The sequence below is a fragment of the Eptatretus burgeri genome, chromosome 11 (genome assembly GCF_056783735.1).
Source record: "Eptatretus burgeri isolate ZD-2024b chromosome 11, Ebu_testis_v1, whole genome shotgun sequence".
In the NCBI taxonomy this organism is placed as follows: Eukaryota; Metazoa; Chordata; class Myxini; order Myxiniformes; family Myxinidae; genus Eptatretus; species Eptatretus burgeri.
Genome location: NC_140971.1, coordinates 60,192,330 through 60,216,758, shown reverse-complemented (window position 1 = coordinate 60,216,758; position 24,429 = coordinate 60,192,330). Strand labels below are relative to the sequence as shown.

At 42.6% G+C, this 24,429-nt stretch overlaps 1 protein-coding gene across 2 annotated transcripts in view; it reads right to left on the bottom strand.

Moving 5' to 3' along the window:
• MYOM1 (myomesin 1) overlaps window positions 1–24,429 on the bottom strand; it is a 160,929-nt gene that overhangs the window by 24,519 nt on the left and 111,981 nt on the right. For both annotated transcript variants that reach the window (XM_085846647.1, XM_085846648.1), the window contains one exon: window positions 21,205–21,331. In XM_085846647.1, coding sequence (XP_085702773.1) covers window positions 21,205–21,331 — 127 coding nt within the window. The remainder of the gene's footprint in view (window positions 1–21,204; window positions 21,332–24,429) is intronic.

Below are 24,429 nucleotides of genomic sequence, written 5' to 3'. Positions count from 1 at the left end.
ACAGGTGAAGTGAATAACATTTATGATCGTGTTACAATGGCACCTGTCAAGGGGTGGGATATATTAGGCAGCAAGTGAACAGTCAGTTCTTGAAGTTGATGTGTTGGATGCAGGAGAAATGGGCAGGAGTAAAGACCTGAGCGACTTTGACAATGGCCAAATTGTTATGGCCAGACGACTGGGTCAGAGCATCTCCGAAACCGCAAGGCTTGTGGGGTGCTCCCGGTCAGCAGTGGTGAGTACCTACCGACAGTGGTCCGAGCAGGGACAAACCACAAACCGGCGACAGGGAGTTGGGCGCCCAAGGCTCATCGATGCGCGAGGGCAACAAAGGGTATCCCCTCTGGTCCGAACCGACAGAAGGTCTACTGTGGCACATCACAGAAAATTTTAATGGTAATCACGGGAGGAATGTGTCACAATCCACAGTGCATCACATCCTGCAGCCTATGGGGCTGTGCAGCCACAGCCCGGTCAGAGTGTCCATGATGACCCCTGTCCACCGTCAAAAGCACCTACAATGGGTACGTGAGCATTGGAACTGAACCTTGGAGCAGTGGAAGAAGGTTGCCTGGTCCGGTGAGTCTCGTTTTCTTTTAGATCACGTGGATGGCCGTGTCCATGTGAGCTGTTTACCTGGGGAAGTGATGGCACCAGGATGCACTGTGAGAAGATGACAAGCCGGTGGAAGGAGTATGATGCTCTGGGCAATGTTCTGCCGGGAAACCCTGGATCCGGCCATTCATGTGGACGTCAATTTGACACGTGTCACCTCCCAAAACATCGTTGTAGACCAGGCACACCCCTTCATGGCAATGGTATTCCATGACAGCAGTGGTCTCTTTCAGCAGGATGATGCGCCCTGCCACACTGCACACATTGTTCGGGAATGGTTTGAGGAACATGTTGAAGTGTTCACGGTGTTGCACTGGCCTCCAATTTCTCCAGATCTCAATCCGATTGAGCATCTGTGGGATGTGCTGGACCGACAAGTCCAATCCAGGGTGGCTCCACCTCGCAACTTACAGGACTTGAAGGATCTGCTGCTAATGTTTTGGTGCCAGATACCACAGGACACCTTCAGGGGTCTTGTAGAGTCCATGCCTCGGTGGGTCGGTGCTGTTTTGGCGACACACGGAGGACCAACAGCTTATTAGGCAGATGGTCATAATGTTTTGGCCCATCAGTGTAGATGGATAGATGAAAGCCACAAGTGACAATTCTCCAGAATGGCAGTTTTAGGTCTTTAATGTCACTGCAAATTGATGGTCAAACATCACTCCACCAACGATTAAAGATTAATTGCAAACAAATGTTCATAACTTTTACTGATGTGTTAATAAAGCCAGAATTTTTCTTGCTGTAAGTATTTTTATTATTATTAAAATCCCTTTATGATTATTACCCCATGCACACAAAACATAAGGCAGGGTTAAGCAATTGGTTAATGTCCGAGCATCTGTCTGTCCATCAATCTATCTGTTCGTCTTATCAGTCTATAAGAATAATAATCGTCATACCATTCCTTTCACACCATAAAGACACATAGGGCTGTCAAGGTAGTTTCAATGGCAAGGAGTACAGTCCTGAACAGGTCACCACTCCAACACAGGTTACCCCAAATGGTCATTACCTCAGTCCACTGGTACTCATTTCACCAACCTCAGAAGGTAGGCTGAGTCAACCCCATCTGGTGTTAATTCAACAGTTGACAGCGGCTTGAACTTTGGACTCTAATGACCGAAGCCAGCAACCTTAGCCACAAAGCCAACAACAGACATTTATCAGTTTATGGTCGAGGAACAACTTATATAAACTGAATGTTATATCTTGAACACGAATCTGAACATGAATAGGAAGACAAGTCTTTCCTTTTTAATGTATTTTTCACTTCCACCACCAAAGGTGGATGGAGGTTATGTTTTCACCCCTGTCTGTCTGTCTTTTTCTGTTGGTTGATGTTGAGTAATCTACTGATGTAGACCTGCGACAGGGATTGTGGCTCCACCGTTTGGAGAGGTTCTGGGCTTAAAGGATCGAAACCTCGATGAAAAACGGTGCCCAGCTGATGATTTAGGCAGTTGGGAAATCAGTCATTTGCTTATAAAGGCCCTGTCACACCTTGACGTTTTAGCCAGCGTATTCTGACGTATGAAAAATTGTTCTAAAACGCTGGCACACATCGAATACGTTATGGGTAAGTTTTGCATATGTCAAGAGCACGCTGAAGCACGCTGGCATACATCGTAGTACGCCGAACTCGTCGACAATTTTTAAGCATGCTCAAAATTTTCCGACGTGCTCGGCATATGGCTCACACATTCCACATACGCTGGCCATAAGTTGTAGGCACGTTATGCGATCGTTAGCACACGTTGACACACGTTACTTGTAAGTTACTCACAAGTCGAAACACGTCGAGGTAATATTTAGCATACCCGAAACTTATTTCTAACCTATGAGTAACGTGCTTTGAACCTATGTGTAACGTATCTCAAACGCATATTGACGTATGTAGACGTATTTGGCGTCTTCTGGACGACCACAGAACTCACTGAACGTGTTTCTAACTTACAGCTACCGTATAATGGTGTATTGGCAGCGTTTAGGGGAATTGGAATATAAAAATTGGGTTCACAGGAGGAACCCGTCAGTGTTCCAGACTCCATGTTGAGTAGATGTCCATGTCAGTAGTATCAGTAGTAGTAGTAGGTGAGCGTGTCAGTAGTAGTGGTGGTGGTAGTGGTCGGTAGTAGTAGTAGTAGTAGTAGTAGTAGTAGGTCCATGTCAGTTGTCATAGGTGAGCGTGATGGGGGAGGGTGTGGGTGATGATGGATTCTCCTTGCGTCCGCGTCCACGGCCACGGCCAGGAGACTTCTTTGCAGCATTCTTCGAAGTTTTCTTCGGCATGACGGTGATGTTGACACTTCGATGTCTCGCTTGGTTATGATTAAAATCGTCGAGCGGCAGCGATTTAAATCGTTGAGCGGCAGCCTATTAATAGGCAATGCCACGTGATCGTCGGTGATACTCTGCCGCACTATGCATAAGTTAGACTATCGTTGGGCATAGGTTGTGAACGCCGACAACATGCTGAGCATTCATTGGTATAAGTTATCTATAAGTTATCGAAACGTTCTGTGTACGTTACTAATACGTTATGCTTACGTCCAACTCTTATGAATACGCCCAGAACTGAAAAAAACATCAATAGTTCAGCGTACGCCAGCGTTTTACATACATTTTGATACGTTGCCATACGCTGGCTAAAACGTCAAGGTTTGACAGGGCCCTTAGTTAAGATTATAACTTGATTACGTTATTTTGATTACTTGTCAAAGCACCACCCCGACACACACTACCGAAATCTGACCCGGGAAGGTTACCCTGTGGTTTCCCTCCCATCATTAAAGATTGCGGGTCCTGAAGGCTTTGCCCCAATCCCATCATCCAGTGAGCTTCACTGTGAAGAGCATCTGCACAGGAGGGAATCCTGTGGAGTGGGTTTTCAGATTTATAAAATGCTTTTAGTATGTTTTGCAGAATGAAGGGTTTTACGGTGGCCAGAGTGCAAATCCTGCCACCAACCTCCTCATAAAAAGTAACCAAACTGCAGGAGGACGTCCGCAGACATAGTTGGGCACTAGATATGGATGGCCATTGGCTCACAAGTTGCACCTCCGCCCGTTGACAGGTTTTGTTTTTCATCCTGCTGGGTGTCCATATCATACACCCTGCACACCAAGAAACTTAGTGGGGGAGAAGGTTTAGTTGCCAACAATCTGACCATGGAACAGGTTAGTACAGGTTTACATAGTACCTATAGCAAGTCACAGATCTAATCTGACCTGACCTGAGAAAATATCTCATCAGTTCACTGAATTCAACCACTAATTATTTTTGAGGTCAACATAGGCCAAAGGTCAACAACGAGGAGGAGTTTATAAAATCCTTAATTTTTTCCAATTCACTTGAAATTTGAACAGGATTTGCATATCAAGTCACTATTCAACCACCAATCATTTTTGAGGTCAAAAGGTCAACATTTGACTAATTTCTAAAAGTGATAGGGCCAAAAACTATATATATATATATATATATATATATATATATATATATATATAAATATATATATAAAAATATATATATATATATATATATATATATACATATATAAATATATAAATATATATATATATATATATATATATATACATATATATATATATATATATATATCATGATATCTCAAAAAGTTGTGGATGAGTTATGACAAAACTATTGGTGGATGAGTTGGTTTGTTGACAAGAACAAGCCAATTTGAGTTTGGTTCAGATCCAGACAATCAGTGGGATAAAAAAACATTAATTGTTCAGCCTGGCGGAGGTAAATGCTCACCGAATGTTCTTCGACTTTGTTCTGTTTTGCCAAGTCTCACTCCATGAGTGATTTCTTTCATTTGTCTGTCTGATTGCTTGTCTGTGAATAGGATATCTTAAAAAGTTGTGAACGGATTGAGACGAAATTTCGTGGACAAGTTTGAGGTGTGATGAGGACAAATTGATTGTACTTTGGTGAAGTTCTGGATCCAGATATTAGTAGTGGTGGTAGTGGTAGGTAGTAGTAGTAGTAGTAGTAATAGTATTAAAACTAGTAGGCGACCAGGTCGGCGACTAGAATTAAAAAAAATGATTCTTCACCAATGAGTGATCGAGCTTGGAATTATATGTAACACGCTATCTCAAAACGTTGTGGACAGATTCGGAGAAAACTTGGTGGACAGGTCAGGTATTTTACAAGGATGGATTTCTTCGATATTGGTGAACATATGCATCCAGATGCGAGAATTTTTTTTAAGTGATCCTTCACCATTGAGTGATAGGGCTAAAGGCGATATACCTTATTACACAATATCTAAAAAGTTGTGGACGGTTTCGGACGAAAGTTGGTGGACAGGTTGGGTGTGTGACAAGAATGAATTGCTTCAATTTTGGTGAACATCCACATCCATAAACGAAAATAAAAAGAGAATTGATAAGATGATGTAATAGACACTTCAAAAAATGCTGGTATGTTCTGGAATTAATTTATTTATTTATACAACTTTTACAATCTTTATTCTATTTGAATTTAATTTTATACTTGAACACTGTGAAACACAAATCACCTGTCATAATACTTTCAAGAACCTCCAGTTTTGCAGTACTTCAATTTAAATAAAGGTTCAATGGGGTGTATATCAGGGTGGTATTCGGAACTGCTTCTGGACTACTTCAATAACACTAAACTTACTGATTTTTTTTTCAAAGATCGTTAAAATTAATATTTCATTAAAATTGAAGTACAGTACTGTATGGTTTAAACTTGAACACTGTGCGGGATATCAGGTTCTACAAACTTTCCAGTTCATAATAAAATTGGAATTTAAGAGCAATATAAACGAGACATCTGTGATCATAAAGCGATCACCAAGGGTAAGCCTCCCCGAATGGGGGAGGCTTAATCTTGGCGGTTGCCCATGACTTTTTCTTGGCTATCACCCATGACTAACCCTTGGCTATCGCCCGTGAATTACCCTTGGCCCGTGATCCAATGATGGTGTTATTTTTTTCTGACCACCATTGACCTTGACCTTCAACATTTAGGATAGAGGGTAAATTAAGAAAATGTGTCCCCATATATAATTATCTATCCAAAAAACTGAACAACATGAAAATCGGAGGAGAATTAGTCAAGGTCTGAACAAACAGGTGTATTTTTGTTAATTTGGTCACTCTGAAAAAAGTAGGTCAATGATACTAATCAAACATCATGTGCAGAACTCTAGTGCAGGTACATTATTATGATACAAGAACATCTTGGAAGGCCAAGCAGTCTTTGAGACTTGGCATTGGCAAAATTGAGCAATGAGAAAAATGTTTTTTTTTTCTCAGACTGCCATTTGTCTTTGCTCTTTAACTCAGAAGGGTATTATGTAAATAAATGTAACTGTGCCTTGCTCTGGTCTATTGAATGAGTGCAATTTTGTTCTGATTGGATATACTTGAGTTGAGTTTTGGTAAAAAATGTTAAAATGTCTATAATTAGGTCATGACCTTAAAGATTAAGTCAATGTCAAAAAAATTATATCATCCCCACATACTTTTCTTCCCATTATCATGCAAAGTTTCATTACAAATGTCCCAGCCAGCTCAGAGATACAGCTTAAAGATACTGAAAAAAGGGAGAAATACCTAAATGGTGGTTTAGTACTCCTTGGGAAATAAGACCTTGAGCTTTAACCTAGAGGGGAATGATGTAAAATAAGCATAAATGTATGCTACATTTATGTAAAAGAAGTAAATATAAATACTGTATGCTATCTCGGAAGGGAAATTTTGTTATGATTGGACACACCTTTGTCGAGTTTTGGTGGAAAATGTTAAAATGTCTATAATTGGGTCATGATCTTAAAATTTATGTCACGAAATTAAAAAATTTTTTGTCAACCCCACATAATTTGTATTCCCATTATTGTGGCAAAGCTTCATTCTAAAAGTCCCAGCCGTCTCCGAGATACAGCTCGGAAATTGGGAGTGCAGGAAGGGGAAAATAAATAAATTAATGGTGCTTTAGTGTTCTTCGGGCTTTAATAAATTCTGGGGTACCATTAAAAATTGGGGCACAAATTGTACTAACAAACTATAAGCCTCGTCCTATAGGGAAGTCGTCATAATCAATTGTTATTCGTAAAAATTCCACTCTGCTTCTTTACACCTCCTCTCATGTGCTATGCATTTTACAGGTCCGCAAAATCAGAATTTTTTTTTTTGATGTGATGATATTGATTTTAAAGTAATAAACAAAGAACTGAACGTGGTTTTTAATTCAAATAATTTTTGAGGTGTAAAAGTTTTAAAAAAACCAACCTGGCACGTACCGTCCCTAAAAATTCCAGAAAACCACCAACCGCCATGGTTATGTCATCTTTGTGACGTAATTGCCGGAACGATTGTCTCAGCACACAAAGGGTAAATCATAGAGCTAGAACGAGGTAAATGTGGCGTTTAGTGGTATTTTGATGTAACACTTCTCTGTAATTATTGTAGTAACCAGAACGGTACTCAATAGACTGCAGACCTCCACCAGGCTTAACAGTTTACGTTTTGTATCCCACTGATAGGCTGGATCTGCATCCGGACCTTAACAAAAATCTAATTGGCTTATTCTTGTCACCTAACCAACTCATCCACCAAGTTTTGTCATCATCTGTTTACAATGTTGAGATATCGTGATTTATATCGTTTTTGGCTCCATCTCTCTCTCCCAACACTCTGTAACACTTGGACATACACTCCCCACCCCCACCCCCAACCCGCCATGCAATTACATAATTTTTGAATGGCCCCTTTTCCACAACTGCTCTGTCCATTTTCCTCTTTTCCATTCGATTAGAATTATTTCTAATCTTTTGGGGGATCATGTCGGCTTTTAAACACAGAAACATAAAACAGGAGGCAAGAGGGGTGGGAGAGGAAAGCACAAAATAGTGGGAAACAAAGACAATAGGATATCTGTGGAAGGGAGAGGGAAGGGGCAGGGTGCATGGGGTAAACACGGTTGTACTACAGGGACTTTCAAGAAGGAAAACAGGGAATTTGGAGGAGGTTGGTTTGGGGTGGATTAACGGGGGTAGTAAAGATCAAGATTTTGGATGGGGAAGATATGAGATGGTGGTGAACAGCTGTTTTGAAGACCTGGAGAGAGGAGTGGGATTGAAGAAGTGTGGGAGTTTGTTCCAGAGGCGGGAAACAAGAGGAATGAAAGAGTGAAGGTGAGCAGTGATTCTTGATTTTGTCAGTTTCACCAGAAGGGGTTTTTTGGCGGGGCTTGAGCACCCTGCAGAAATATAGGGGGGGGAGATCATAGACAGAGCAGGGGGGCGGGCAAGGCCAGATTGGACACAGTAGAAAACAGAAAGACCAACCCAGCCAATGTGGTTACACAAGTTAGTGCACTCTCAGCACCAGTCCCAAGCCTGGATAAATGGGGAGGGTTGTGTCAAGAAGGGAATCTGGCATAAAATCTGTGCCAAATCAATATGTGTATCATAAACCGGATTTCCATACTGGATCGGTCGAGGTCTGGGTTACCAACGACCGCCACCGGTACTGTTAGCCAGCAGGGTACAGGTGGAAACTGTGTTACTGCTGGGCGAAGGAGGAGAAGGAGAGGGGGAAGGCGTGCCCAGAGGCAGTGGGAGAGGAGGAAGGGTAGAAGTGTGGAGTTGAGAGTGAGAACTCTGAATGTTGGGACTATGACTGGCAAAGAGTGAGAGTTGGCTGATATGATGGAGAGAACAAAGGTGGACATACTGTGTGTACAAGAGACCAAGTGCATGGGGTGTAAGGCTAGGAGCATTGGAGGTGGTTTCAAACTGTTCTACCATGGTGTGGATGGGAGGAGAAATGGTGTCGGGGTAATCCTGAAGGAGGATTATGTTAAGAGGGTATTGGAGGTGAGGAGAGTGTCGGACCGAGTGATGAGTGTGAAGTTGGAAATTGAGGGGGTGATGATGAATGTCATCAGTGCATATGCCCCACATATGGGGTGTGAGATGGAGGAGAAAGAAGATTTATGGAGTGAGTTTGATGAAGTGGTGGAGAGCATATCCAAGGAAGAAAGAGTGGCGATTGGAGTGGATTTCAATGGGCATGTTGGGGAAGGCAATAAAGATGATGAGGAGGTGATGGGTAGGTACGGTGTCAATGAGAGGAATGTGGAAGGGCAGATGGTGGTGGATTTTTCAAAAAGAATGGAAATGGCAGTGGTAAATACATATTTTAAGAAGGAGGAGGAGCACAGGGTGATGTACAAGAGTGGAGGAAGTGTACAAGAGTGCACACAGGTGGATTACATCTTAAGCAGGAGATGCAACCTGAAAGAGATTAGAGACTGTAAGGTGGTGGCAGGGGATAGTGTAGCTATACAGCATTGGATGGTGGTTTGTGGGATGATTTTGGAGGTGAGGTTGAGGAAGAGAGTGAGGGCTGAACCAAGGACCAGATGGTGGAAGCTGAAGGAGGAAGACTGTTGCGTGGAATTTAGGGAGGAGGTGAGACAGGTGTTGGATGGTGGTAAAGAGGTGTGGGACGACTGGGCAACTACTGCAGAAGTGGTGATGGAGATAGCTAGGAAGGTACTTGGTGTGACATCAGGACAGAGGAAGGAAGACAAGGAGACTTGGTCGTGGAACGAGGAAGTACAGGAAAGTATAAGGAAGAAGAGTTTGGCAAAAAAGAATTGGGATAGCCACAGAGATGAAGAAAGTAGGCAGGAGTACAAGGAGTGGCGGCAAAAGGCAAAGAGAGAGGTGGCAAAGGCTAAGGAAAAGGCATATGATGAGCTGTATGAGAAGTTGGATACAAAGGAAGGGGAAAAGGATTTATACCGATTGGCAAGACAGAGGGACCGAGCTGGGAAGGATGTGCTGCAGGTTCGGGTGATAAAGGACACAAATGGGAATGTGCTGACGAGCGAGGAGAGTGTGTTGAGAAGGTGGATGGAGTACTTTGAGGAGCTGATGATTGAAGAAAAAGAGAGAGAGAGAGAGAGAGAGAGAGAGAGAGAGAGAGAGAGAGAGAGAGAGAGAGAGAGAGAGAGAGAGAGAGAGAGAGAGAGAGAGAGAGAGAGAGAGAGAGAGAGAGAGAGAGAGAGAGAGAGAGAGAGAGAGAGAGAGAGAGATGGAAGAGGTGGAGATAGTGAATCAGGAAGTGGGGTGGATCAGTAAGGATGAAGTGAGGACTGCAATGAAGAGGATGAAAAGTGGAAAGGTTGGCCCAGATGATATACCAGTGGAGGCATGGAAGTGCTTCGGAGAGATGGCAGTGGGGTTGTTAACCAGATTGCTTAATAAAGTCTTGGAAAGTGAGAGGATGCCGGAGGAGTGGAGATTAAGTGTACTGGTACCGATTTTTAAGAATAAGGGTGATGTGCAGAGCTGTGGAAATTACCGAGGGATAAAGTCGTTAAGCCACACCATGAAGTTATGGGAAAGAGTAGTGGAAGCTCGGTTGAGAGGAGAGGTGACGATCTGTGAGCAGCAATATGGGTTTATGCCAGGAAAGAGCACCACTGATGCAATGTTTGCTTTGAGAATGTTGATGGAGAAGTATAGGGAAGGCCAGAAGGAGTTACATTGTGTGTTTGTGGATTTAGAGAAAGCTTATGATCAGGTGCCAAGAGAGGAGTTGTGGCATTGTATGAGGAAGTCGCGAGTGGTGGAGAAGTATGTGAGGATGGTGCAGGATATGTATGAGGACAGTGTGACAGTGGTGAGGTGTGCGCGAGGAATGACGGACCGGTTTAAGGTAAAGGTTTGTATCAAGGATCGACTCTGAGCCCTTTCCTGTTTGCAATGGTGATGGACACTGGACAGGTAGACGGACGAAATCAGACTGGAGTCTCCATGGACTATGATGTTCGCGGATGACATCATGATCTGTAGGGAGAGTAGGGAGCAGGCTGAGGCAAGCCTCGAGAGGTGGAGGTACGCACTGGAGAGACGGGGAATGATAGTCAGTCGGAGTAAGACGGAGTACATGTGCGTAAATGAGAGGGAGGGTGGTGGTATGGTGCGGTTGCAAGGAGTTGAGGTGGGGAAGGTGGATGGGTTTAAATACTTGGGATCAACTGTCCAAAGTAACGGGGAGTGTGGGAGAGAAGTGAAAAAGAGAGTGCAGGCAGGATGGAGTGGGTGGAGAAGAGTTGCAGGAGTGATTTGTGACAGAAGGGTATCTGCAAGTGTGAAGGGGAAAGTATATAAGATGGTCGTGAGACCAGCTATGTTGTATGGTTTGGAGGCGGTGGTGCTGACAAAAAGACAGGAAGCAGAGCTGGAGGTGGCAGAGTTAAAGATGCTGCGATTGTCGTTGGGAGTGACGAGGATGGATAGGATAAGAAATGAGTATATTAGAGGGACAGCGCAGGTAGAACGGTTTGGAAACAAAGTGAGAGGCGAGATTGAGATGGTTTGGACATGTGCACAGGAGGGATGTGGGGTATATCGGGAGAAGGATGCTGAGGATGGAGCCGCCAGGTAGGAGGAGAAGAGGAAGGCCAAAGAAGAGGTTCATGGATGTGGTGAGGGCAGACATGCGGGTGGTTGGAGTGTCAATGGAAGATGTGGAGGATAGAGCGAAATTGAGACGGATGATCTGCTGCGGCGACCCCTAACGGGAGCAGCCAAAAGAAGAAGAAGAAGAAGAAGAAGAAGAAGAAGAAGAAGAAGAAGAAGAAGAAGAAGAAGAAGAAGAAGAAGAAGAAGAAGAAGAAGAAAACAGAAAGACCACCAACCTGCCTCTGGTGAGAGAGTGAGAGACCCAAAGACTCAGCTTCATCGCGGGAGATGCCATTGATCGTAAAAGCCTTGTTTTCCTTAGCGTGAAGTGGAGTGAGGTGTGAGGCAGGAGCACCAGCCCAGAGGGGGGGGGGATCAGTACTCCATCAGACTGCGGATGAAAGCTTTGTACGTGGCCAGGAACTCAGGTGCAATGAGGAAGGACTTTGCACGACGAAGGATGCCCAGTCAGTGACTGGCTTTGGAGGCCAGCTGTCATACAGTGCAGCATTTATTCAAGAAAAAAAAACGATTAAATTTAAAGTGAAGCCATATCTATTCATTCAACTAAACATGAATTTCTGATTCGATGGATCTTTAAGGTTCATTCAGATTTAAAATCAAACTCAGATGTGTGCTGTATTTCAGAATGCTCCAGCAATTTTGAGCTGGCAAGATGTATAGATAATATGAATCATGAAAATGAGCAGCGCTTTGTAGTTTGTATTCTGAATGTCGGTAACCTGCTTTTAGAACGATGCTCCACACGCTCACCCTGGTAACTTTTAGCTGTCCATGCACCTTCGTCATGGGGAACCGAATTGGCGTTACAATTTGAAATTCGGAACAAATGCTGAACCTGCGGATGTGCCGAGACATTCCACACTCAACAATCCTGCCATGCCAAGCATTCAGCCTTTAACATATAGAAATTAAGAAAATAAATCCGATCGCAGATATCACTTCTAAATGTGCCAGTTTTGCACGAAAATTTACGGGTTTTCATTAATGCAATGAAACACTATCCTCGAATCCTTTGCAAAACTGACGTTTCTGCGTGTGTTTGATTGTGATATGCAGTTTCTGTTAAACACCATTGCATGCCGCAGTTGGTTGGATGTTAAAAGGAAACCAAACATGGAATGTCAAATCTGAGTAATGTGAGATCTGATCATTATTGAACATTTGTCCGTATGTATGCTTTTTTAGCCAGAGAGTCAATTCACCAGTTCAGAATGCACACCTTCACCATCTTCAAAGGTCAACGGTTGCGCCGCTAATGTGATGCCCCTTGTATATTACGGTAATAATTTGTAATTTGTTCAGGGTGCCGGCAATAACTCGCCTTTTCTTCATGAAGGACACAGTGTGATCTTTAATGTCCATCAACTTAATGCTAGCAGATGGGTCCCCAGATCAACGACCATCCGACGGACGGAGCACGGACCAATGTATCACTCTGCCTGTGAAGCAGCAGACCAAGCTGTCGAGACACTCCCCATGCACTATCTGGGATATTTTAGACCCTACTCTTGTACGTCGGTCACTCACACATTAAACAAATGACAGACAGCTGATTATCTCATACAGTATAGTACTGAAAATCTGAAGGCCTTGCTGTTTGTAGCCAAGATGGGGGATCATGTCGGGTAAACAAAAATAAATTTCTATGGACAGAAAGCTCGATATTATTGACTTAGTGAAAAAGAACAGCATGGCCAGAGCTCCATCACGAATGCGTTGTTGAAAATTTCAAGAAAAGGAGAGCAAAATCTGTAAGCCTTTCTCTATACAACATTGAGACTCAAAATCTGATGGTAAGGCACTTGACAAAGCTGACTTGCTATGATTTCAGGAATGTAGAACCAATGGCAATCCTGTGTTTGGATTGATTATTTTTTATGAACAAGACAACATGATGGAAAGGAGAATTAATTCAGAATAATGTTGTGCAAAAATGATGGGTCTCGGGTGGATGATGAGTGTGCAATGACGTACAGCATGGCAGAAGACAAAATCATTGACAGAGTTTGAGGGATGAACCTGTGACATCATTGACATAATACAATGAACAGTGGATAACGTAGATAAACCGGTAACCCTTAACCCCCATCCCCCCACTCCAGACATACACACACACGCACACACCCTTTGCCTCCTTATGGGGATACAGATAGCAATCCATCCATCCATTGGGACCATACTCTGTGCAGAGCATTGGTGCTGCCAAAACAGTCTCCTTGGCTATTGGGCACAATCCTGGACGGGTCGCCACTCGGATACAGGATACCAGCAAGCTGGCACTCATTTTGCCAACCTCAGAAGAATGACAGGCAGAGTCAATCCCACCTGGTATTAATTCAACAGCTTAGTGGATGTGAACGCAGGACTCTCAGATCCCAAGCCCACCACTCTAGGCATTAAGCCAACACCAGGCATAGACAGCAATCACATGAATGGAAACCCAGGATGTTGAGCTGAAAACAATGTTGCAGCTCCGCTCAATACGGTATCTTTTTCTGATAGGTGATTACACTATTTTGGGTTGTTTTCTTCAGAATGAAATTGATTCTAATGAATTTTCCTTGTGTCTTCACTCACCCCCCCCCCCCGCCCTTAGTTTTCACATCATCATTTTTATAGCTTGCAGTAATTTCTCTCTGTTGATCATTATTTTCACTGTCATGATAACTCGTTGCTGGAACTCCGTTCGGTGATGGGGTGTGTTCAGCATTATGCCACCAAGTCCAGTGAGCCAGTTTCTTGTTGTTAGTTACCTTCACCAAAGGAGAGGTATTGCATTTGGGTCTGATAGTTTGTCTGTTTATTCCTTGCAAAATCGAATATGTTTCAAGTCTCAAAAATAGTTGGTTTCCCAATTCAGTAATACACTTTACAATTGCTGTTTAATTTTCTATCCGAGGGACGGAGCTTGCAAAATCGAAGATTCTTCAAGTAAATTGGACATAACAGTCGATTTTGTTATTCTGTCTGTTTGTCTGTCTGTCTGTCTGTTTGTTTGTCTGTTACTTGCAAAATGGAAGATTTTTAAAGTACATTGGTCAGTCGATTTTTTAAATTATCTCTGTCTATTTGTCAATCAGCTAGAGGTCACAATTCTAAACCGATCATTATGAAACTTTAACAGGTTGAAGAGGTAGTCTCAACTGAGAAGTCTATTGATTTTGAGGTCACAGGTCAAAGGTCATTTTGAGGTCAAATTTCTAAAAATTGTCATTTTTCATCTGACTGACTTGAAAATTAAACGGAAATTGCAAAGTGCATTACTGAATTGGGAAACCAACCATTTTTAAGATCAAAAGGTCAAAGTTTAACTCAAGGGCAAACATCTAAAATGATCAATTTTCACGTGAAATATATGACCGTTTTTACAGCCATTTTTCCCTGCTGTGCAGGGGTTTGGCTTTTTCTTGAGGCAATGTTTTATGGCCGGATGCCCTTCCTGACGCCAAAATTTTCACGTGAAAAAAAATCATCAATTTACATACATCCTATTAACTTGAAAATTAAACAGCAATTTCATAGTCCATCACTGAATTGGGAAAGCAACTATTTTTGAGGTCAAAATATCAAAGGCCAACTCAAAGGCGAACTTCTAAAATCAATATCTGAAAAATAGTCAATTTTCATCTGATTAACCTGAGCTTTGATTAAGATTGTCAATTTTAATTTTAATGAAATGGACAATTTGATGTATCCATGGCAACCTTTGGAGAGGGGGGTAGATTTCACAAGTATTGTGCTCTGCACGATGTCTTTTTCTTGCTTGTTTGTTTGTCCACACACAACTTTAGTGTTTTTCTCTGCAACCACTTGTTGGATCGAGACGAAATTTTCACCAGAGGTGAAACTACTCATGTGTAATATTTTATTGATAATGACGACATCGTAGGTCACATGGTGTGGCAGCTATGTTGGAAAAAACAGAAAAACTTTAGACCTCTGTATCTCCAAAACCACAAGGAAGAAATTGAAACTTGGCACAAAGCAAGTACTCCTCATGGGAAATAAGTGTGATTTATTTTTAATGACATCGTAGGTGCCTTCGTCATAACATCATAATTGCATATGTGGAATGCTACATCTGATTAGTATTAAAAAATTTTAAGGCCCATCTCGGGATAAAATGGTCTGCAGAAAAAAAATCTGATGACATCATCACTCATGTGATTCGGCAGCCATATTGTGTTAAAAAAAACTCTTCAAAAGTCTTCTTCTCTAAAGTGGCTGAACAGATCAAGGCAAAACTTTACAAGTATAACCGTCTATCCATGAGGAACAAAAGGTTCACACATATAACTTCATAGGTCACATGGTTTGGCAACCATCTTGGATTTACCCTAAAACCTATAAAAAAATCTTCTCCAGAACAGCTGGACAGATCGAGGGGAAACGTCACACAAATGTTCCACTTGCCTTGGGGATACCAAGGTATTCATGAATAGTTGATAAGTCACATAGTTTTGCAGCCATATTGGATTGAGTGAAAATCATTTAAAATGTATTTCTCTTGAATCGCTTAATAAATCGATGTGAAACTTCAAATTATGATCTAGTATTGATGTGGAATATGTTTTAAATTTCAACCGGATTGGACCCAAGATCTGGCAGCCAGAATTATTTAATTTCTTTGATATGGTTTGTTTTTGAGTTTTTTGATATATATTTTTTTAAAATAAGGGTCACTTGGCTGTGCCTGGACAGGTTTGAAGGAAGAGGAGTAGCAGCTGAAATGCAAGTCCTATCCAGGTTCCTCCTGATGAGTTCATCTTTGCTTTTTCCTTGTTTGGGTTCCTTCTGATGACTCCAATGCAGGACTGTACCTATTTGGTCTTCCATTTGATTTGAATTGAATTTATTTTAATCCCTTTCTAAATTCAATTTAATAATAATAAACATCATGGGTCAGGGTCAGGGTCAGGTGTCTGAGCAAAGTGGGGTTGTCTCAAAGCGGAACGTCTTGGTATCCGGTCATCACTGCCAGTAGTTATAAAGTGGCTGTTCTAGTTATGTCGATTCTTAATTGCAGAACACACCACACAAATACCCCACTCAAAACTACACAAACAACACATAAAACAAGTCCTGGCAAGGGTCTGCAATCTCTGATTTTTTTAGTGGTCAGAAAATAGTTCACTTTTGCAAAAACTTTTCAGAGCAATAAACATGACTTAGAGTCGAATGGCATCAGGAAACACACACACCTGGGGAAAATGTGTAACTGACTGGAAATAACATTTAAAAACGAGGGTAAAAACTAGAATGGCATTCGGTAGAGCATCCACCTCCGCCAGGCTGAACAGTTATGTTTTGTATTCCACTGATAGGCTGGATCTGCATCCAGATCTAAACCAAAATATAATCCACTTGTTTTAATCACCCACCCAACTCATCCACCAGGTTTTGTTGTAATACATCCACAATTTATTGAAATACCATGCTATATATCGTTTTTGGCCCGATCTATAAATTATGAAGAATCACTTGTAATTGAACGTTATCACTTGAAACTGAAAGAATTACTTGTAACTGAACATTAAACATTCTAGTGTCTGGATCTGGCTTGTTCGTGTCAATGATGAAGAATCACAAATTCTCGTTAAAAACAAAAAAAGAATTCTCGATCCGTTTGTGAATCTTCACTAAAATCTAAACCATTCGTCCTTGTCACACACTAAACCTGTCCACCAGGTTTTGTCCAAATCCGTCCACAATTTTTCGGGATACCCTACTCATAATTGCCTCTCTCATAAGCAGACAGACAGACAAACAAACAATAAATATGTCATCCAGAGCACAATACTTACGAAATCCAAATAACCAATGGTTGCCATGGAAACATCAATTTTGTAATTTGGAAAATTTGACCAATCAAGTGTTTTATGTGATGGAATGTTGTGCATTACAAATTTGGTTGATACATTTTCGAATTTCAGCCCAGTAGGTGTTTTACATGTTTTCGATGGCATTGACCTTGATCTTTTACTAATTTTAAGCAGATGTTATACACATATACTACACGTGTACAAATAGCTGTACAAGTTTCAAAAAATAATATCTTGAAAATTTCGTGAGGTTTGGCTTCAATAACCCCCCCCCCCCATAAAAAAATCAAATTTGATTATTCCATTCCACTCCATTTGGACTATACTCTATGCAAAGCATTGGTGCTGCCAAAGCAGTCTCCTTGGCTCTTGGACACAATCGTGGACGGGTTGCCACTCTGACACAGGATACCAGCAAGCTGGCACTCATTTTGCTGACCTCAGAAGGATGACAGGCAGAGTAAACCCCACCTGGTATTAACTCAACAGCCAAATGGGATTTGAACTCAGGATTCTAGGATCCCAAGCCCACCAACATGACCATTAAGCCAACACCAGGTATAATTTGATTAAAATAGGAGTGAAATTGTTGTCATCGACACCATTTTCTCTTTGCCACATGGGACTTTTTCTATTCCATTTGGAATCCTTACAGCACTAACCAAGGTGAGCAGAATCTGAAAAAAAAGAAGAAAGAGAAATTTAAATGATTAATTCTATTTTGAACCCTCTTCACTTGGTACCAATGAGGTGGTTTACCAATTTGGGGGCCTTTTGATTGTGACTTCTAATCCTCAAGTATGATTGCAGAAGGCCCTCAGCCAGATGGTCGAACGGTGTCTTTCAGGTCTCACAAGACTAAGTGTTATAATGGTGCCCCAGAAATCTTCAGGGTTCTGAAGGGTCTGAGGGGGTCCAACGGGTCTTCAGGGTCTGAAAGGATCTTAGGGGTCTAAAGATTATTGGGGTTTTGGGGGTCTAAAGGGTCTTAGGGTTGTAATTGGTCTTAAGGTCTTAAAGGGTATTCAGGTTCTCAAAGGTCTAAGGGGTCGAAAGGTTGCAATGGCTCTAAAGGTCTGCACGCCGAAAAGGTTTGTTCTAATCGTCTGTAATTAATGGAGGAAATTAATAAACGTAGTCAAGGACCGATAACAAGTAATTAATAGAAGTACTCACAGTCAAACTCTCGTTCAAACAGTACGAAATTACAAAACATACTCACAGGGCTTGACAAGACTTCACCTCAACGAGCGTTCACCATCCACCCGTGTTCTTCAGTTTTCTATTCAGTACTGGTGTGGATCGGTTCGCTACGCAAACCTCTCCGCACGTCGTTACAGAGATTTACGTCACAGATTTGCTGTGTTGTCATGATTTACACCAATCATAATGCAAACAATTCTTTTGTGCAAATTTATTTGTACTATTGGTGATATTATATTTATTTGTAATTTATTTGTCATATAAAAAGGTCCAGGTCAGGTCAGGTATGGGAGCATGCGCCACAGCAGCGTGCCACTGCATCCACTTTCCGCCGGTACTCCAGGGGCCTCCGTCTGGCCATCCCCCAGGCAGATACCTGACCTATCCCCGTCTCCGTGAGATGCCGATCAACCTGCTGCAACCACGAGGCATGTGGTCGGCCCAATGACCTCCTCCACTCACGAGACTCCCTCGCTGAGAGAATCTGGTGAGCGGGATCAGCGTCAGGAAAACGAGCCACATGTCCATACAGCCGCAGCTGACGCTCACGGACCATGCAAGTAACAAATCTCATTTGAGTCTCTCTCAGCAACTGCTCATTGAACACATTGAACACAATCAGCGATAGCCAAGGATTCTCCGAAGAGACCTGGTACCAAAGGAATTAAGTCTCCGTCTCAGATCCCTGGTCAGAGTCCAAGTCTCTCATCCATAGAGCAAGACTGGAAGCACCAAGGACCTGAAGACTCGGACTTTCGTCCTCCCGTGCAGGTACCGGCAGTGCCACACCCCATAAACCAGTGAATCCATGACTTCCCAGGCCCGACACAGACATCTGTTGACCTCTGACTCACAGCCAGCAGAGACATGAATATCACTGCCAAGGAAGTGAATCTCTCCAGGACCTCAACATCCTCACCACAAGCAGGCACAGACTGGACAGCAGCATCCAAGATGTCATTGAAGCCTGGATGTTAGTTTTGACCCAGGAAACTCATAATCCCAGTGGCTCCGAAATCTCATTCAGCACCTCGAGGGCCCCAAAAATGATATCTAGAGTCTCCGCAAAGATGACTGCATCATCTGCGAAATCAAGGTCAGAGATATTGACATTCCCAAATGATGCACCGCAGCTTGATCTCTCCGACATCCTACCCAGAATCCAGTCCATACAAGTGCTGAAAAGTGTGGGGGCAAGTACACACCCCTGACAAACTCCAGTAATAACTGGAAAATAAGTCAGAGATGGGATCACCACATCTCACAGCACTCTCAGTACCAGAGTAGAGTTCAGACATCAGATCGATCAGTTTCGGTGGCACCCCACGAAGACCTAGAATCCTCCACAGAGCATCCTGATTCGCTGAATCGAATTCTTTACAGAGATCAACATAGGCTGCAAGCAGCCCCTGCCGAAACTCTCGTCTGCGTTCGGTGAGGACCCGAAGAGCAAGGATACGGTCAATCGTTGACCTCTTTGGTGTAAAGCCTGACTGCTCTGGACGCTGGTGCTCAAGCAGATGGTGGCGAACCCTATCAAGAATTATCCGAGCAAAAATCTTGCCCTGCACTGAGAGCAGCGTCACCTCTCGTTAGTTGTTTCAGTCTTCGCAATCATCCTTCCCTTTTCAGAGAGGGACAACAAGCCCCCTCTTCCAATCAGTTGGGATGATGCCTGTGTTCCAGGTAGAGCACAGAACTGCATGCAACGACACAAGTGCAGCATTTCCACCAGTCTTGAGAAGTTCAGCATGGATGCCACAGATCCCTGGAGCTTTACCCATTTCAACCGGTTCACCGCAGTCAGTGTTTCCACAAACGAAGGTGGACCACAGTGGATTGGAGGGTCAGCAACAGTTATTGTAACACCCCTGACGTCCAACTCGACAGATGGTGGATCAGCCTGGTACAACCGCTCAAAGTAACCGACCCAGCGGGCCTTCATTTCAGACTCCTCTGTCAAGAGCCTACCACTCTCTGCTCTAACTGCAGTACACCGAGGGACGGGCTTGGATGAACGCAATGTGCGAATTCTCCTGTAAGCAGGATGAGAATCACTTGACCACAGATGATGCTCTACCCCCTCACAGATTCCTCGCATATCGGCCTCCTTGTCCACCCTTAGCGCACGTACAGTTTTACGCCTCAGCTCCCTGAACAGCTCAGCTCTGCCATTCAGCCTGGCCCTGCGACTCTGGTCAATGGTATCCAGTGTCCGACTCTGGCCCTGTGACTCTGGTCTATGGTATCCAGTGTCCGGCTCTGGCCCTGCGACACCTCTGTCTGTCCGTCCGTCCATCGACAAACATCAGATTATGATCGAGTAACAACTTCATTTCAATTGAATGTTATATTTTGAACACGAATCAGAACATTAATTGGAAAATGAACCTGAAGGTTCGCAGTGCTTTGGTTTGGAATTCATCCCAATCGCACATGCTCGGAGAGGAGGGAGATAATTGTTTTAGTCTGTCTGCATGTCTCGCAGTCAAACAAAATTGAAAATCATTCCAAACAGGAAATTTACTGTTTTCAGCGAAGCACAGTGCGGACACAAACAACAGGCGAGAAGAACTAATGTAATGTGTTAAATACAGTGGTGTAAAAGACGCTGCAGCAACGGCGGGGAACTTCTGGAATTCATATTTTCTTCAACCTTAGAAATATTTGTTTTATCTCAATTGAATCATTTAACTGAACACAGTAGGACACAAATCACCTCTGAGCACTTTCAAAAACCTTTTGTTTAGCAGTACTTGGACAAAATATTATGGTATTTTACATCATCCCAACCAATCAAATTTCCTGCTCAATGACACCGGCCATGTAATATTTTTCTCAAGACTGTGTAGGGTAATGTGTTCTATGAACTCTTTTGTTGCAAATGTTTTACGCGAAAAAGTCGTGTGTTGCCAATAATTTTTGGTGCAATTCTATGAATCTTATCCCACCAAAGGTTGACATGAGTAGATGTAATCGTTTCGCAACTTTATATAGGTTTCTCAAAAAAATCTCAACTCGGCAAGAGACAAACCTGAGCGGAAGGCGTTCGCCTACCTGGCACGGCGAGTGTCCATTCTTGGCACGTGATGCAGTCACTAATGTCTGAAGGAGGACCAACACCAGCCATGTTTGCAGCACGAACTCGAAATCTGTAGTCACTGTTCTCTTTCAGATTCGTAACCTGCCAGGTACATGATGCTGAAGAGAAATTCTGTCCTCAGGTTGGTGTGATTACTTTTAAAATTGTGAAATAGCTCTCATTAGCCATCCAAAAATTAATTAATTTTGGTAAAATAGCAAACATTAGCCAACAAGTAATAAAATATCAGAAGTAAACAAGGAAACATTAACCACAATGAAGTAAATTCACCGAAGTTGCAGACAGAGCTTTTGCCTTCAAAGAGACGAATAGTAATATAGCAAACTGATCTCCCACACAAAGGAGCAGTCGATGTGCAAAGCGAAAGCAAGAATGAACTGACCGCCAGGAGATGTTGAAGTATAGAATATGCAATGACCCTAATGCTGTCTCAGATGACGACAAGGAATATTTCAATATTCGGCGTTTCGGGTGTTAACCCTTTATTGGAGAAAATTGTTGTGATGTGAATGCGTGCTGCAATTTGACAAGTAAGACGATGTACACTCACAATATTCATTAGCCTGTCCCCCGCACAATGAGAGATGAGGTTTTGCAAGTGTGTGTGTGTGTGTGTGTGTGTGTGTGTGTGTGTGTGTGTGTGTGTGTGTGTGTGTGTGTGTGTGTGTGTGTGTGTGTGTGTGTGTGTGCATGCGTGCGTGCGTGCGTCCAGGACATCATTTTTTTTTTTTACCATTTGAGCTTTTCGCATCAATGGTTCAACAAACCTTAATTATGAGATTATGGAGATGACTAATTAATAATTGGGTCAAAATGTAGAAGAGCAAAGTCACCGTAGATACAATAAACCTTGTCAGCCCATCTGCACGCGTTCAGCGAAATTCGGCCGGCGGCCATGTTTCTCTTTTTAAAACGCTTCCCTCTTTCTTTATTTACCATTTGAGCTTCAGTGTGTCTGTCCAAGCCATACCTTTTTTACCATTCGAGATTTTGTCATCAAATTTTCAAAAAATATTTACTATGAGAATATGGAGAACACTATTTGATCAAATTATATATATATAAAAAAAAAATTTTAGCTGTTCTTTTCGTCAAGTTTTGTTTGAGTAAGTTTTTGTTTGCAAGTTTTTGCATACGTAGACAGGATTTGCATTTTGAGATGCTTTCTACATATTTAAACGTCGATTAAACATTGATGCTACAATTATTTGTGCCTATTTTGTGCAAATGTTGGTATAAATTGAGGCTTTATTAAATGTATTGCATTGTGTATGTAACAGGTGCTGATACCAAGTCCACTCTCAGGAGAGCCAGAAAACAACACCTGCCCAACCTGAAGATTTAACTTTCAAACTTAACTGCCTCCTGTAAAACCTGGTAATGCCTTGTTAGGTTTGTCTCTGGAGTATGTTCCCCTTCCATCTTTTCCCTCTCTTCGAATGGCATGACAGCCGACTCCACTCGTGAGAAGGTCGAATGCCTCAATTCTGTGTTTGCCTCCAAATATTGCGTCCCCAACCCCTCACTGTCTGTATCCATCCTGCCAGTCACACCCAACTGCTCCTGGACTCTGTATCTTTTGCACTTGAGAAGGTGGAGAGGTTCTGGCAACCCTTGAGTCTGATTCTGCAACTGGACCAGACAGCATCAAATTATGTGTCATAAAAACCTGCTCTGATGCTCTTGCACTTCCTCTTTTTGCCATTTTAACCCTAACATAATTGCACTAGGTCATCTTCTATCTGCTTACAAATCAGCCAACATTACTGCATCACATAAAAAGGTGCAAAATCTGATTGCCGTAACTACATACCTCTTAGCTTACTTCCAATCATCAGTAAGGTCATGGAATCCATCATCGCAATTGATAGGAATCTTAGACCCATGATCTTTGTCCCAGGGAATGTCCCACAATGAAGCCGAGTTTATGGGCTTGTCACTTCCCATTGCAGACAGGTCAGTGGTCTGTCTTCTCCCGCCCACTTTCTGGTCTTGCACCCTCTGCTCTTTCCGTAATTTTTCCTCCCCCAAGTTTTTGCAGGAAACATGCAGTCCACCATCAACCCCCTTCTGGTGAAACACCCAAAATGCAGAATCACTGCTCACCTCCACTCATTCGTTCCTCTTTTTTTTCCCCTCCTCGGGAATCCAAGTCTTCAAGACAGCTGTTCACATTCATCTCAGATCATCCCCCATTCAAAACCATTATCTTTTCCACTGACCCTCTCGACCAAGCCCACGTCCCTCCAAATTCCCAGTTTTTCCTTCCTGAGAGCCTGCTTCCGTATCCATCTTGTCCATCCCATGCATTCTCCTCGACCCCTCATTCCTCCCCACACCGGTTATTTGTCTAAGTCTCCCTCTATTTTGTCCTTCAACCCTGCTGTTCCTGTTTCGCCCCTCTCTCTACTGTTGCTTTTGTTCTTTTGCATCCTGATCCATTAAGTGTTCTCGCTCTTCCACCAAAATTCCATAATGGCTTCTCATATCAGATCATCTTACTCAGGATTTTTCCTTTCACTCAAATGTAAATTTTAAAGTGTTTGAGCAATCACTATGTCCGCTACTTCCTATTATTCTTGTCGATGACGTTGATGATGAAGAAGTAATAGTAGTAGTAGTAGTAGTAGTAGTAGTAGTAGTAGTAGTAGTAGTAGTAGTAGTAGTAGTAGTAGTAGTAGTAGTAGTAGTAAGTAGCTGTTACTTAAGCCAGCCATGTTTCAGGCTTTGATTTGGCCATTGATCCATGGTGGTCAATGGAGTGCAGGAGTCCCAAATCAGAGATTGGACTTTGTAAAGCTGGTCTGGGCAAGAACTTGGAACTTGTTCAGGATGCTAATGGTAGCTCATCCACAGACTCTTTGTTGAAAGACATGAAGGGATCTTTCATGCCCATCAGCGATGAATGTGAACAGATGTTTCCATCGCTTAACATCCCATCCAACAGACAGTGCACTTATTGAGGGAACACCCTAACTTATTGAACCCAATATTTGACAGCTCAAACATGAGTATACAACTTTTGTCACATCCTGTCAGAAATGTCCATTACCTTGCTTAAGCAGGTGAATATTAAATGCGCCATGAACGTGAAACACACAAGATTATTTTAAAACTGGACTTGAACAGAAAAAGGAAATGTAATGGGAATCCTTCAAATTCAATGAGCATGAAGTGTT